Here is a 16,118-nt window from a genome sequence, read left to right as displayed (position 1 = left end):
AAAGGGGATTGGAGGGGAAGGGGGGGGAGGAAGGGGGTAGACAGAGAAACCTTTTGTGTTCAAGCTGTTGCCGATTAAAACGAGGGGGAGGGGGAAAAAAACTTTAATCCACGGGAGGATCAATATTACTCTTTTCCTTTTTAACCCAGCACATAAATAGCACACCGTCTCTAAATGCAGTTTAATGCTCTTACCAAGAGCTGCGTCTCAAAACAACCGCTGCAATTGCGCTACGCAAGGAGCGATTGAAATCTTTCCGGAAAACTTTTGGAAATGTTAGAGGGGGGGAGGGAAGGAAGAAGATGAGGTAGAGAAGAAAGGAAGGATATAGAAAGGGAGGGAGGGGATGGATGGATGGAAGGAAGGAAGAATAAAGGAACAGAGATGAGGGAGGGAGGGAAGGAAAAAAGAGAGGGAGGGAGAGATGGATGGGTGGGTGGGTGGGTGGGTGGATGGATGGAAAAAAAGGAGATGAGGGAGGGAAAGAAGTAGGAAAGATAATGGAAGGGAGATGAGGGAAGGAGAGGGAAGGAGAAAAAAGGGAGGATGGATGGATGGAAGGAAGATGAGGTAGGGAAGAAAGGAAGGATAAAAGGAGAGAGGGGATGGATGGATGGATGGAAGGAAGGAAGGAAGGATGAAGGAATAGAGATTAGGGAGGGAAGAAAGGATAAAAAGGGAGGGAGGGAGAGGATGGATGGATGGATGGAAGAAAAAGAGACGAGGGAGAGAAAGAAGGAAGGAAAGCTAATGGAAGGGAGATGAGGGAGGGAGGGAGGGGAAGATAAAAAAGGAGGATGGATGGATGGAAGGAAGGAAGGAAGATGAGGTAGGGAAGGATAAAGAAAGGGAGGGAGGGAGGGAGGGAGGGAGGGAGGGAAGGAAGGAAGGAAGGAAGGCCATTACAGACTGCATGATTGTTTCCAAAGGTAAAAATAAAAATGTTGCCCTGCATGAAGCATCAAAACAAAGCAGAACAGAAGAGCATGAGGGACACATCATCACTTGAGATTCACAATGGACAACCAATGGAGAAGTCCACACGAAAAAGGACATGGAGCTACCTGTAATCTGTATCATTCGTTATAGAGACATAAAGGCAGGCGCTGAAATTTTGCAGAGCAGGCACTTTGGGTCAATTCAGATTTCAGATTTTCCAACTCTAAAAACATCAGGAAGGACGATACTAAAACCCAGTGGCCCGGCAGAAGTAGATATATACATACAGAGCGGTCCCCAAGTTTAAAAATGCACCTCCCTTCGGGGAAACGTCTAATACAGTGTTTCTCAATCTTAGCAACTTGAAGATGTCCGGACTTCAACTCCCAGAATTCCCCAGCCAGCGAATGCTGGCTGGGGAATTCTGGGAGTTGAAGTCCGGACATCTTCAAGTTGCCAAGGTTGAGAAACACTGGTCTAATATTTGGAGCAGAATACTTCCAATCGCAGAGAAGCCTTACGGGTGATTGTTTTTTGCAACTCATTTCTCATCCAAAGGGTTTTTTTTTTAAAAAAAAAAAAAAGCATTCGTAGCCTGTAAAAATGAAATTCAAGTCTGCTTAACATTTGCAAAGTGTTGTTTGTGAGCCTGAAGCTGCTTTAATGTTTTGTCTTTTGAATAAAGGGAACAAGTGTTTGTCCAAGACATTTTAAAGTCATAAAGCGGAAGAGAAGAGCATTGGCAAATCCTTACACAGACAATCCTCAACTTACGACAAGGAAGCCCAAAATTTCCAGTTAATGCAAGGCAGCTGTTAAGTAGGTTTTGCCCCACTTTTTTTTTTTTTGCTAGTTGTTAAGCGAATGACGGCAGTTGCTAAGTGAATCGTGGGGTCGTTAAGCAAATCTGGCTCCCTCCATTGACTTGGCTTGTCAGAAGTCTGCAAAAAGTGATCACACGACCTTACCACATGGTCATAAGTACGAACCAGTCGTCAAGCACCTGAATTTTGATCCCGTAGATGCTGGAAAGGTCGTAACTGTGAAAAATGGTTCTGTCACTTTTTTCAGTGTCGTTGTAACTTTGAACAGTCACTAAATGAACTGTCGTAAGTTGAGGGCTACCTATATAAGCATATAATGCCCAATATCAACTGCAAAATAAGCCCTAGCATGATTTTTCAGGATCCCTACCCCCAAAATAAGCCCCCATTAAGATCATCAGCCAGACAGGCACATTTAGTACTGTATTTCCCTGAAAATAAGACCTAGCTGGGAAATAAAACCTGATGCGCCTTTTGGAGCAAGAATTAATGTAAGACCCAGCCTTATTTTCGGGGAAACACTGTGTGTGAGTATGCACACATACACACATATACACACACACTCATGCATATACATATACATACACACACATACGCATATACATATACACCAGTGATGGAATTCAAAAACAAATTACTACCAGTTCAGTGGGCATAGCTTGGTGGGCGTGGCAGGGGGTAAGGATACTGCAAAATCCCCATTCCCTCCCAATCAGCTGGGACTTGGGAGGCAGAGAATAGATGGGGCGGGGCCAGCCAGAGGTGGTATTTGCCGGTTCTCCGAACCACTCAAAATTTCCGCTACCGGTTCTCCAGAACCTGTCAGAACCTGCTGAATATCATCTCTGATATACACACATATACCGTACATATACATATTGTTGTGGCCCAGCAGCGGCCGGCTGAGCTGTTGGTGGAATCTGACAGTGATGAACACTATGGGACTGCCCTGGAGGCTGAGGAAGACTCTGGTCGGTGTTCCAAGTCAGAGCAGGGACTAGAGAGGCCTGTTGGGCACCAGGTGGCATCTGAGTCAGGGAGCATTGAGGAGGAACAGAGGGAGGTTGTCCCTGACGTGCGGATGCGTAGAGTTGAGAGGAGGAGGGAGCAGCTTTGGAAGCAGGCTCATAGAAGGAAATAGGAAACGGGTGGCTACTGAATGGCCCCTCCCAGAGAGCTTATAGGTGGGGCGATGGGAGGGGAATTTTGCAGGAAACAACAGTTATTTCTCCAGGTGTAGTGAATGTTTGAAGAAATCCGTGAGTTCAGGCCTTGTTTTCCTAAGAGATAAATTTTCTGGGCTCCCAGCCAAGGGGTTGCCTATCTCCCTCCTTAGTTGTGGCAGACAGCCAAGCCGGCGTCAGTATAAATTAGAGGCTTGGGACAGAACACATATACATATACACACATATACATACATATGTACAGTGTGTGTGTGTGTGTGTGTGTGTGTGTGTGTGTGTAATTAAGGTATGAAGATAAAAACTGACAGTACTTTAATATTTATGTCTAAATTTACAGTGCATGGAAATGTCTATTCTCCCCTCTTAAGGCACTACTAGGTTTGCACACTTATTCTCCAGTAAAAAGAAATGTCTTTGGTCTTGATATAAGAACTTGCGCTCTGAAATGAGAGATAAAAGTTCAAAGATTTGACCCAGGGAAACATCTATTTGCTGTCCTTTTATACAGCAGGATTCATCCATCCCTCTCTTCACTGTCCCAATATTCCATTACATAACTCCTTTGAAAAGCTATTTAAAGCAAAAACAAAGAAGAAGGAGGAGGAGGAGGAGGAGGAGGAGGAGGAGGAGGAGGAGGAGGGGGAGGAGGAGGAGGAGGAGGAGGAGGAGAAGAAGAAGAACCACCTTCTGCGGAATAAAACAAAACAAAAAATGCTTTTTTTTCAAAAGTAACCACGCTCACTTTTTTTTTTCAAGTTATACCACTAAAACACGGAGCAAATTAAATGTAGCAATTAAAATGGAAACGATCCTGAATCAGGAAAGTAACTGAAATATTTTTAAGGCAAATGCACACCAAAAGCAGCTGGAATAAGAAATCAAAGCCTCCATGTTAAATCATACATATAAGGTTGTCCTCAATTTACGACCACAACCTAGCCTAAAATTTCCGGTGCTAAGCAAGACAGTTGTTAAGTGAGCTTTGCCCCATGTTATGACTTTCCTTGTCGTGGTGGTAAAGTGAATAGCTCCAACTGCTAAGTTAGTAACTTGTAACTTTGCTACCTAAATCTGGCATCCCCATGGACTTCATCAGTAAAAGCTGATCCCAAAAGCTTTTTTTCAGTCCTGTTGTAACTTCAAAAAGTCACTAAGTGGATGAATGGTCATAACTCGAAGACTACCTGTATATCCATTCATCAGAATAAGCAAAGTTATGCGAAGGGCACAACGAGTAGAAAATCGTAAGTTAAAGAAATTAAAGCCGCAAAATAAGAAAAATAGCCTATTTTATCTGGCTACATATTCCCCCCAAAAAATCTGTTTGGCATATTTCACTAAATCATGACAATGTCAAAATGATGAATGCAGTGATTTCATTTCCTAAATGCAACCATTATATATTTATATCTTGATATATGTCCATTGCAACATTTGTAGGAAGATGTTTTCACGCAGATCTCATTATAGTTACGTTATTAAAAGGTCTTGGTTTACATTTAATTTTATACATTGATATGTTCCATTGGGGTGGGATAATTAATCATTCAGACTAAAATTCCACATTGAACAGCCTATGAAGGTAGTTATTATATCTGCTAACTCTGAAAGATTTTATGACTGATTTTCTCTTTTCCCAAAAAAACTAGTTTTGCTTTTAGAAAAGTAATTTCTTTTCTTCCTCCACCTTTTAGAAAACCTGGAGAGGGGAAGAGAGAGACAGAGAGAAACAGAAAAAAAGAGAAAGGATATGGCTACTTTAAAAGCTTCAATCTCTCTGACACTGCCGTGTTTGTGATGCATCTGTCATAATAAACCTTAACGTCCACTAAATTTGAAAAGTCATTATAATTTTCTGAATTCCTCTCTCTTCATAAACAACATTATATTGGCTTTGGAGAAATAATTCATTTTCTCCCCACTCAGAAAACCTGAAGAGACAGAATAGAAAAAAGACAGAAAGGATACGGCTACTTTAAAAACTTCAATGTCTCTGACATAGCTGTGTTTGTGACAACATTAATGCATCTGTCACAATAAACCTCACCGTCCACTAAATTCGAAAAGTCTTATTATAATTTTCTGAATTCCTCTCTCTTCCTACACAACATTATGTTGGTTTGGGAGAAATAATTCCTTTTCTCCCCACACAGAAAACCTGAGGAGGGCCAGAATAGGGGGAAAAAAGAGAGAGAAAGGATATGGCTACTTTAAAAACTTCAATCTCTCTGACACTGGCGTGTACGAGAACATTAATGCATCTGTCACGATAACAAGCTAAGAATAACATCCAGACATCAAACCGAGCAAAGAATCCATCTGAGGTGATTCACTCAGATCCGTCTCATTGATTTATTAAACGCACAGCAACATCTGCAGCCTCGCGGAGGCGCTTGGAAAAATGAATGCGAGATCAATTCAAACAAAAAAAAAGAAAGAAAAGAAAACAGATAAATTGATGCATAATTTACATGCAGTTCCACAAAATGGGGCTCATTGTTTTATTTCGTCTCGCTGGAGCCAATGAGTTGAAAAGTGCACGTCCTCTGATCAGGCGGCGTTAAAGGAGAGCTGGCGTCAGAAGGCAGCAAAATAGTTTCCAAGCACTTTTTGTGAATATACAGCAAGAAAATCATCCGGGTCTAATTATTTGGCTCGAAACTCAAAGGGCAAAGAATAGGTCAGAGTAGGTTCAGGATAGCAGGTAGAGGAGACCAGGAGTGAGCAAAATGTCGCAAAATACCGGGTTAAAATATGTTACACAAATCCATAAACCCTACCCTACCTACCTACCTTGTGTTTAGGGGAAAAACTAGGATTCCTGGGTAATCGGAAAAGAGAGAGATAAAAATCACAGTTCCTTTCACAATAGGTTTTGCTCTAACGGAACTCACAGGAGAATTAGCTATTCTTACGCACCCACACCCAAATTCTCTCTCAAGTTCTAGGAAGCAATTCGCTCCCCGCAATAAATATTGCTAAACCAGCTATAACGCCCAACTGCGTTTGGAAAAGTTTACGCGGCATCTCCAGAACTTCTGGAGGTCACGTATTGGCACCAGCACTTAAGATTAAGGTTGGTTTGCAGTCACATATTATGGGGACACGTCGTCCTGGTTGATGGTTCACAGTCTAGGACAGGTAGTCCTCGAGTTACGGCCACAACTGAGCCCAAATTTTCTGTTGCTAGCTGAGAAATTGGTAGTTTTGCCCCATTTTATGACTTCCCTAGCCACATTTGTTAAGTGAATCGCTGAAGTTACTAAATTAGTCATATTAGTTGTTAAGTGAATTTGATTTCCCCCATTGACTTGGCTTGTCAGAAGGTCGGAAAAGCGGACCAAATGACTCCGGGACACTGCAACCGTCATAAATATGAGTCAGTTGCCATTTTGATCATGTGACCACGAAGATGCTGCAACAATCATAAGTGTGAAAAATGGACATCAGGCATTCTTTTTCAATGGCGTTGTAATTTGAATGCTCCCTATGCGAACTACCTGTATATTGTTTAAAACCAGTCAATTTTACTTTCTTTAAAAAAAAACACAAGTACAGGTAGTCCTCCACTTACAACAGTTCATTTAGTGACTGTTCAAAGTTACGACGTCACTGAAAAAAGTGGCCTGTGGCCATTTTTCACAAGATCATAGGCGCCACCCTGTATTCACGTGATCAAAATTCAGACACTTGACAACTGACACCTATTTATGACCGCTGCAGTGTCCCAAAGTCATGTGATCCCTTTTTTGCCACCTTCTGACGAGCAAAGCCAGATTCATTTAACAACCAGGTGACTCACTTAACAAATGCAATGATTCACTTAACAGCTGCAGCAAGGAAAATCGTAAAATGGGGCAAAATCACTTAACAAATGTTTTACTTAGCAACAGGAATGTTGAGTGCCGTTGTGGTTGCAAGTTGAGGACTACTTATAAACAAATATTACTTATTCAATATATGAATAAGTCAATGGCTTTTAACCAATGCAGTTTACTAGAGTTGGTCATTGTTCAGTTGGCTCACCCCTTACAATGTTACGGAAAGATACGTTGTGCATTTTATGACTAACCCTCCCGTACTTTTTGCTCACAATTAAAGGAAAACAGAGTTATGCAATGCTTTGACTGTTACTCTACGCATTCTATGGACAAGAGGTGACAAGTGAAAGGAAAGTATTTTTTTCAAAACCTACAAAATAAGCAGCCGCATTAAACCTAACAGTTAAACCCAAGATTTCCCAGCTCACACTTCTCGCCACCAAACTACACATCAGTAAGCAGAGCACTTCTGCATTCACACCCGTCTACAAGCTGGCAAGTTAATAAATATTTCTCTTTTTAAAAAAAATATCAAGCGCATCTGTCAACTCATTGACTAACCACTCTGGACACGTCTGAATTCATGCGAACCACTTGACATTCAAAATATGGTCTTGTTTATGCGAAGATTATTGTGAGCATTCGAAACTGTGATGTGACAAAGATTGTAACTTTTGGATTGTCTGCATTGAAAACAGCAACTGCAAGATTTATGGGAATCTTTTAAAACAGATGCTACAACCAGAAAGAATTATGTCACAAAAGCAAGGCCCAAAGTTTGTGCTTTTCTTTTAAAGCATATAACCCTTTTTTATGGGAGAACTGATCACTGTTTTAAATGCATAATTTTTAAAAAAGTTAAAACTTTACTAGCTCATTTATGAATTTCCTCTTTTTCCAAAGACCTTTTAAAACTTGCTTGAGATTCCGGATTTCCATAACTATGCATACTTGGTATAGCAGACATTAATTTGAAAATGTTTTGATTCAAATATCAGGATTTAAAGTAAGACTTTACTAGTTGTTTTGTTCTAAGAAATTATATTCAGAAGTCAAATTAATGGCCTTACCCTCCAGCTAAGTAAATAGAGGCCCGTAAATGATTTTTAGGTATATGCCTAACATTATCCATAGGATCCTAGATGATAAAAAGGCCAGAATTAATTACTTCCCTGAATTTCCACAGCAATCTATAAAATACACTTATAAAGCTATTATTGGAATTCCCAAGAGAGTCACCGATGAACACACATATATAATATTGAATGAGATTTTACTGAAACGGTACTTCTACCCAAAACTAAAAGTACAAACACATGGAGTTTTTTAAAGGGCTACGGTGGAAAAGAATTTGGATTTCAACAACACAGACACATTTCCTTGTTTCCCCAAACTTCCGACAAGAGTTCAGATGAACATTTCAGGAAACAAGGGATGTTCTCAACTTAGCACAAACTACTATCGTTTAAGATGTTGCCGTACTCGGAAAAAAAATAACTTAAGAAGCATGGCTTTAAAAAAAAAAGTGCTTCCGGAAGAGGAAGGGATGGTGATGGAAGATGAAGTGGGAGAAGAGGGAGAAGAGGAGGAAGAGGAGTAGGAAGGAGAAGAAGAAAAAGAAGGAGAAGAAGAAAAAGAAGGAGGAGGAGGAGCAGCAGCAGCAGGGGAAGAAGAAGAAGAAGAAGAAGAAGAAGAGGAGGAGGAGGAGGAGGGGAAGAAGTAGGAGAAGAAGAAGAGGAAGAAGAAAAGGAAGAGAAGAAGGAGGCAAAAAAGGAAGAAGAATATAGATTGTAATGGTCAAGTAACATTCAGGGGGCCAATGCAAAATCGCATCCCAGCTGCACAAAGACATCCAAAGTCCCTTGACAATTTCACATTCCAGGTGCAGAAGTCGACCTACTGTGGGGTTACCATGTCAGAATGCACTGTTGAATTCAAAGTCATACACCTAAGATTAATTAAGAAATGTTGACATAAGAAAAAGAGAGGACCCAGACCTCTTATAAATCCTCCTTTCACAGGAGCCCAGTTTGCATATGGAGTTTTGTTTCATGTATAGGGACAGTTCAGCTGTCAGTTACGGCAACTCCAAAGATAAATACCGCACGACTTTTTTTTTTATTATTGTAATCAAAAGACAGCTATTTGTCATTTCCCAAAGAGAAGGTTATTCCACGTCCTTCGTCACCAAAGCATGAAGTCAAAGTAACGGGATCTTTTTTTTTCTTTCCAAGGGGGAGAAAAAAGAAAGACGACGACTCAGAATTCAATCATGGGATGGGAAGGATAAGAAGCACGACACTTATTAACAGCATATTTAAGAAGAAAGTCTCACATAGGGACTTAATGGGATTAATTTCCAAGGAGATGCGTACAGGATGACAAAATAAGGAACAGCCAAACCGTGGCTTCCCTTACTTGTTTTCTTTTGAAGCTTTCTGTTTTTAATTAGTCCTCTACTTCTGTTTTCTTTTTTTTAAAAAAATCTGCGCTGTTTTCATGATTTCTATCGATCTGGCAATTGCCATGCAGTTGCTCCCCAATTAAAATTTTATACCATCTCCCGGCTGAGTTTTATAAAGCTTTTGGAAGCCGTGAGCCTCTCTGCACACAATGCCGTAATGTTTTACTAAATGCATCCCCTTAGTGGTACTTTCTGCACGCAAAATGCCAGCCGAGACTTTACTTAAAGACTTCTGCAAAGTTTCATTGGGGTCTGAAGAAATAAATACCCAATGCGTTCTTTCGCCTGGCTGTTTTTAAAGATGCCAAACCGGATCTAACAAACTCCTTTTAAGAGATGCCCCCCCCCCCCCACCCAAGCTTGGGCACCAAGATTTGATTTTTATTTGATTTCCTTGTGGACTGAACTAACAGAACTGCTGCCTCTCCAGTTACAAGTCCCTTAGCTACCTCTGTTTCAATTTGGCTTAAATGAGGAGACGGAAGGCTAAGGGCTTATTATACGTTTTTATCCAACCCGCCCACATCATTTTGACTTGACATGGTTTAAAGGCACCCAACTTCACAGAGAAGGCATAAGCTAAAGGCATGATGCCCCTCTCTGAAATGAAGGAAACGCCTTAGCCATCTGTTCCCATCTTATTTGAATACCAAGCGGCGCTTACATGCGAGTGAAAAGTAGGAATCATCTCTGTAAACGTACAGAGGAGAAGCGAGTGACACCAAAGGGGAGAAGTCCACACTGCACACAAGACACCGAAAAAGCTAGAGTCTCAATCTTTCAGCTCACAGTCGTCCCCAAAGGTGCTTTTGCAAAAAGGCAACTGAACTTTCTTGGTTTTTGTTTTCCTTTGAAAAGGTCTCGCTTCTCCCCCCAAGAAGCTTCTTCAGTTCTGAAGAAGCGAAACGTTTTTAAACCAAAGAAAAACCAAGAAAGTCCGACTGCGTTTTGGAAAAGTCAGGCTAAAACTTTTACCTATGCTCTACTCAACATGTGGACAATCCAAGGACTCTTTTAGTCTTTGGATTGCCACAGGTTGAGCAGAGAGAAATACTGCTTTTCAGAATTTTAGAGATGTGTAGGACGAAATATTTGGCCTGTTTCTAGTCCTCTAAAATCGGGGCACAGCAATAATTCAGTGTGTGTGTAAAATAAAATCAGGTTTTTATACAGGCAGCAAGTTCTAAGGGGCAAACATGTCTAAGAAACGTCAACTTGAAGGGAAAACTTGAGTGACCATTTTCAAACTGTTCCTTAGTTATAGTAAATTAAAGGAACATTCTCAAAAGTATTATTTGCCCTACGGTCTCCTAAGTTATTGAAATAATTACAGTCAAAAAGTTGTTCCAAATAATATAGTTCTTTTATCTCATCCTGAAAAACAATACATAGAAAAAGTTTTCTGCATATTGTAAATGTATAAGGACATTCAAATCAGAGGAAGTTTTCAGTAGGAAAAAAGATTGGGGAAGGAAAAATCTCCAGTTCTGATCAAAATGACCTAACCATCTCAATTTTTAAGAAACTAAGCTGCCACAAAACCGACTTTTTTTTTGTTAATGTGTTTTCTGAGATCTTAGAATGCTTGCCAACTTGTGTTTCTACTCATTGTTTATTATTAGATCATTGTTTATTATTTAAAACATTTTCTACTTTGTTATCTTTTCATATTCTTGTGTAGTTTCAAAAGGAACACGCCAATCAATTGGATTGAGTTCTCAGATTGGGAAATTTGAAGTTCTGAGCTTACACGACTCCTAATGTTTTCTAGTAATCTGCAAGGTGACATCCTCTTTGTGCATTGCAAAATTAGAATTCCAGCCACAAGAATTTAAGGAAATATGAAGTTTTAAAGTTTCATAACAAAGGAACTGGGGAAAAGTCTCACATGCATAAAATCTGAAGAACAAGCATATTTTTGGTGTCTTATGAAAGAAATTCAGAGTTTCATTTGTATGTATTAACAAAAAAAGATTACCAAAACCTTGAATTAATCCTTTCTATTCTATGTATTGATAAAAGCATATTTTCCTGCTTGCATTTTGACTGAGCAGATAGACTCGCTTATCTCTCATATGAATATTGCAAAGGGTTTTGGTTTTTTTTGCAGTAAGGACATTAAACAAAATTAGTTCAGATATTACTATATGATCACCTTTCTTTAAGAAAAATTGCTCTGGGCTTTTTTTTTTTTTTTGCCTGCTATTTACATAATCTCATTCAACCATAACATCCCTCTGGGGAACGAAGCATCCAATAGAGAGTCATCCCACTTATGGGGTTTACAGCCAAGGACTCGGGGAGAGCAGATGGTAGCCTGCATAAACCTTGCTTGGATTTCTTCCTTATGGCAGGATCCTCAAATTGCAACCCAGTTTGTCTTGTTGGCTAGGTTCGAGCCACATGTGAACCCAGCCAAAATCTGGGGATCTACCCTTACTAAGATATGGCCACTTAGATATCCATCAGCCTTTTACCCCAACCTCCAAAACCTTAAACCCAAGGATACAATCAAACTTCCAAGCAGTTTCGCTCCCAACCAAGTTTTCTATACAATATGAAAAATTCAGAGACGGCGGTTAAAAGAAATAGAAAGGTTCCTCAGCCTTTTCATTTCTTCAAGAATTATCCTTGTCAACTCCCTAGAAGTTGTTTCTGGGTAGAAATCTTTAGGATATTGCTGTTGAATGCAATCTTGGATCTCTTTTTTCCCCAAAGAATTATTTTTTCCAAAGAAAATTTCTCTACTCGATAGTCCACCTTCCCTCGTAACTCTGAAGCGAATATGGACACTGAAGTGGAACTCAACAGCTTGATGCCCTCACAAAAACCATTTCCCTGTTCCAAAGAAGATCCTCATTTTCCCCCAAGCCATTATTAAGTACACAGGGGCATCTTTAAAAAAAAAAGTGGAACTTATTTTAATGCATAAGGTGCAACCTGGCCTTAAACTCCAAAGTCTGTGCCCGGTCCCATTTGCTTGCAAAGGAATATATCCTGCAACACCCCTGAAACCAAATGCCCCCCCCCCCTATTTTTAAAGCATGGGCTTAGATCCACATTGTTCGCACGGGGTCTTAATAACTGGCGGACAAATTCTGTGTTTTGCAACCAGCCTTGCTCCTCAACTTCAGTAAAGTTCTTTTTACAACCCAACTTAAGGGCACCATCTCAAAGAGGCATTTTTCATGGCGGGACGGGCAGGATTCCCCAGAAACCCGCTTAAAAGTTGGGACCATACCACCGCCGCTCTCCTCACCCTTCTCGACTCCCTTTCCCTTGCCTTCCCCAAAAGCCCTCTAATTTTCACAGCGACAAAGTTTTGGGTCACGGGTTCAGATCTCACAATCTCAGACAAAGCAATTGGGAGGGACCTTGGACTTCCTAGAAAAGTTAGCTCCTTTTTGTCTGAATGAACAGTCCCCCCCCCAGCCTCCTCCCAATCCAGACAGGCAGGGGGTTCAAAAGGATCCCTTTCCCCACTCCTTAAGTTCCCCACTCCCACCCCCCAGTTGCAAGTTGTCCTACTACTCCAGGTGTCAAACTGGCTCCCCAAAAAAGCCTTCTTCACAGACTCCTGGCCCTGTAAAAGTCCCAGATGCCAGAGGAGGTGTCAATCCTGACTTACTTTCTTTCTTTCTTCCTTCCTCCCTTCTTTCCTTTTCTTCTTCATTATAATATTGTGTGTATTCCTTTCCAAAGGCAAGAGAGCCACTAACTGGAAATTGGTTCTTCATCCCGAAGCGGGATGGACGGCGGAAGGGGAATCCACAAAGCACCCGTTAGAGACCCTTGTACAACGAAGCGCGACCCCTCGCATGCCAGCGTTAAGCACCCCCCATTCACACTTTCGGAAGAGAATTATCTCGCCGAGGAATGGAATTTTTCCTCTTTCTGTTTCCCTTCTACTTCTTTCCTCTCCTCCTCTACTCTCCCCCCTTCCCCAAATAAGGGGTCTGGTCTCCTTTCCCGAAAAAGGGACACACACACACACACACACACAAGATAGGATGCAAATCCTGACCTTCCCTCTTTTCTCTTCTCTCTCTCCTTTCTTCCCTTCCTTTCTTTCTCTCTTTCTCGTTCTCGCGCTCTCTCTCACACACACACACAAACACACACCACGACCGGCGCTCACCTGGCGTTGGTGCAGTCGCTGTACAAAGTTTCGAAGTCCTTGCGCGTGATGAGCTTGCACCGGTTGACGCCCGGCTGGATGGCGCCCAGCCCGCGCAGGATGCGCACTTGCTCCACGGTGCAGACGACGGGCGCGATGTCCAGCCGCTTGAGCTTGGTGTAGACGGTGTGCAGCCCGCCGACCAGGTGCTTGAGGAAGAGGTCGAAGACCTGCGGCAGGCAGATCAGCTCCTGCCCGTCCACCACGAAGGAGGCCACCTTCACCCCGTGCAGGTCCACCATCTTGCACTCGTTGCCCACCAGAGGGGCCGCCGCCGCCGCCGCCGCCGCGGACCCGGGGACCCCCAGACCCCCGCCGCCGCCCGCGGGCGCCGCGTTGGAGAGGAAGCCGTGGATGAGGCTGCTCGCCCCGCCGCCGCTGCTCCCGCCGCCGCCGCCGCCGCCGGCCAGCCGCGGGGACTCGGAGGGGCTGGGGGCATAAAGAGGGTCCGCCCGGAACAAGCCGGCCGAGCCCCCCGCGCTGCTGTTGCTGCTGCTGCTGCTTCCACCGCCGCCGCCGCTGCTGCAGCCCCCGCCGGTTGCTCCGCCGCCGCCGCCGCCTCCTCCGCCTCCTCCGGGGTTGGAAGTTGCGGGAATGCTCGGGGGAGAAGACACGGCCATGCTCTCTACTCCTCCGCCCCGGCCGCCTGGCTCGGCGTCGGCGTCGGCAGCCGCATCCAACCCGGCCGGCTCCACTTTTTCCTCCAAACTGTTGGCCGCTTCCTCGAGGAAAGGAGGCGAAAGCAGCCGGCGAGCGATGCAAGGAGGGGGGGCGTGGGGAGGGAGGGGGGCGTGGGGGCTGGGAAGGACGGACCCTGGCCCCGCCCACGCCCCGCCCCTTTCCCCGTGGAGCGCCCGAGAAGCAGCGCTTGGCCGAGCAGGCGCCCCGCCTCCTTCGCCTTTCCTTCTCTCCCCCCTCTTCCCCCCCCTTCACCGCCTCCACGCGCCCCGGGCCAGGGAGTGGGAGAGGTCCTTCTTGGCTCCGCCCCCACCCCGGGTAGGGGGTCCCAGCCCGAGCCAGGAGGGGCTTTTGGAGAAGCCTCTCGGGAGGCTCTATTGCCTGCCGAGTCGCTTTCGGTCCAGCGGGCGCCCGGTTGGAGATCGAGCGTCCAGATGGCCAACTTAGAAGCAGCGGGGAAGTTTGATGAATGAGGCTGGGGACGGGCACTAGAGTGACCACATACACACAGATACACACACACACACACACACACACACACAAACTCATCTGCATAAGTCTACACAAACACAAACTCATCTGCATGAGTCCACACACACACACACAAACTCATCTGCATGAATCTACACACACACAAGCTCATCTGCATGAGTCTACACTCACTCACTCTCATCTGCATGAGTCTACACGTGTCTCCGGGCTCGGGCCGCGAGGCATGGGAGCCCTTTGTGCGTGGAGGGGCACAGCCACGAGACCAACTCGCTTGAGAGAAAAAAAAAAAAAAGCTTGAAGGGTCGCCCGCGGATGTGGGGAGGGGCGGAGGAAGACCTGCAAAGTTATGGAAAGTATTGAGACTTGGGGACGGGGGCTCTATAAAGAGAGATTGGATAGATGGAACCTGAAATGGCAAAGGCTTGGATTAAGTAAGAATGTGCCGGTTTAATATTTCCCAAAATATGAAGCTTAGATGTGAAGAGCCAAATAAGGAGAATATGAATAATAAAACAGTTGAAGAGGGAAAATCGAAAAGAAATGTCTGAATATTATAATGGCATGGGGGAGGGGGTTTAAAATAGAGAAAAAAATAAGAGGGGAATAATAGATGATAGATAGATAGATAGATAGATAGATAGATAGATAGATAGATAGATAGATAGATAGATAGATAGATACACACACATATTAATGTATATGAAAGAATAAGGAAGTTTTAGGAATTGAGTGGTAGTAAGGATATGTGCAAACAATATGAAATAATGAGAATGAAATGTAATAATTTTGAGTAACAATATTATGCTTCTTTGTATTGAAATGTATGATACCCAGGTATCACACCATTCACACATTGATATGTATAAATAATACAAAATAAAAAACTTGTTTGGAAAAATATATTTCCCAAAATATTTCATTCTTCTAGAGGGTGGAGCTTCCTAAAAATAGCATCCTTCTCTTATCCGGTTTGCTTGGCCAGCTTAAAGCCCAAACTGTGGCCTTGGCTTCTGCATAGCTGCAAAACTTGATTTTCCTAACCAGAGTGGCTGCATTCACACAACAAAGCTAAAAAAAAACAAACCCAAACCTACGGTTTGCCATGTGCAAATATGCCAGTAACTTATTTTTCCACTCTACAGCAGCCTCGAACAAGCAAGACTTTCATTTCCAAAGAACTGACGATGCTTACTAAACTCCTATTAGAGCTGCATTCAGACATTATTAAGCATGATCGTTCAGCCACTTCTTGGCTGCCGGGGTTGCAAAACTCTGGATAACTGCCGGATGGATGGCAACAGAAAGAATGCAGAAAATGCACTGTGTTGCCATCTAGATCTGCTAACCTTACATTGGACTAACCATGGTTCGCTCGATTCGTTCAGATTGCTAAGCTGTAAAACGTGGTTTAGAAAGCAGACGGAGCTCGACAAATGTTAACCGCAAGGCATCAGTTGGCTTTTGGTCACTTGACAATAAGGGTCTGCAAACAGGCATAAGTGCAAGAACTGGTCATAAGTTACTTTTTAATGGCATTGT

The 16,118-nt window shown here is 43.2% G+C and overlaps 1 protein-coding gene across 1 annotated transcript in view; it reads right to left on the bottom strand.

The window, feature by feature from the left end:
• Nucleotides 1-14,172, bottom strand: part of DACH2 (dachshund family transcription factor 2) — a 330,864-nt gene extending 316,692 nt beyond the window's left edge. The window contains 1 exon segment of the mRNA XM_032227064.1: nucleotides 13,371-14,172. Within this exon segment, the coding sequence (XP_032082955.1) occupies nucleotides 13,371-14,029 (659 nt within the window). The 5' untranslated portion in view covers nucleotides 14,030-14,172.
• Nucleotides 14,173-16,118: the final 1,946 nt, after the last annotated feature.

This window comes from Thamnophis elegans, chromosome 12, assembly GCF_009769535.1.
Source record: "Thamnophis elegans isolate rThaEle1 chromosome 12, rThaEle1.pri, whole genome shotgun sequence".
In the NCBI taxonomy this organism is placed as follows: domain Eukaryota; kingdom Metazoa; phylum Chordata; class Lepidosauria; order Squamata; family Colubridae; genus Thamnophis; species Thamnophis elegans.
Note: the sequence above shows the minus strand (reverse complement) of the source record. Positions and strands in the feature narration are given on the sequence as shown.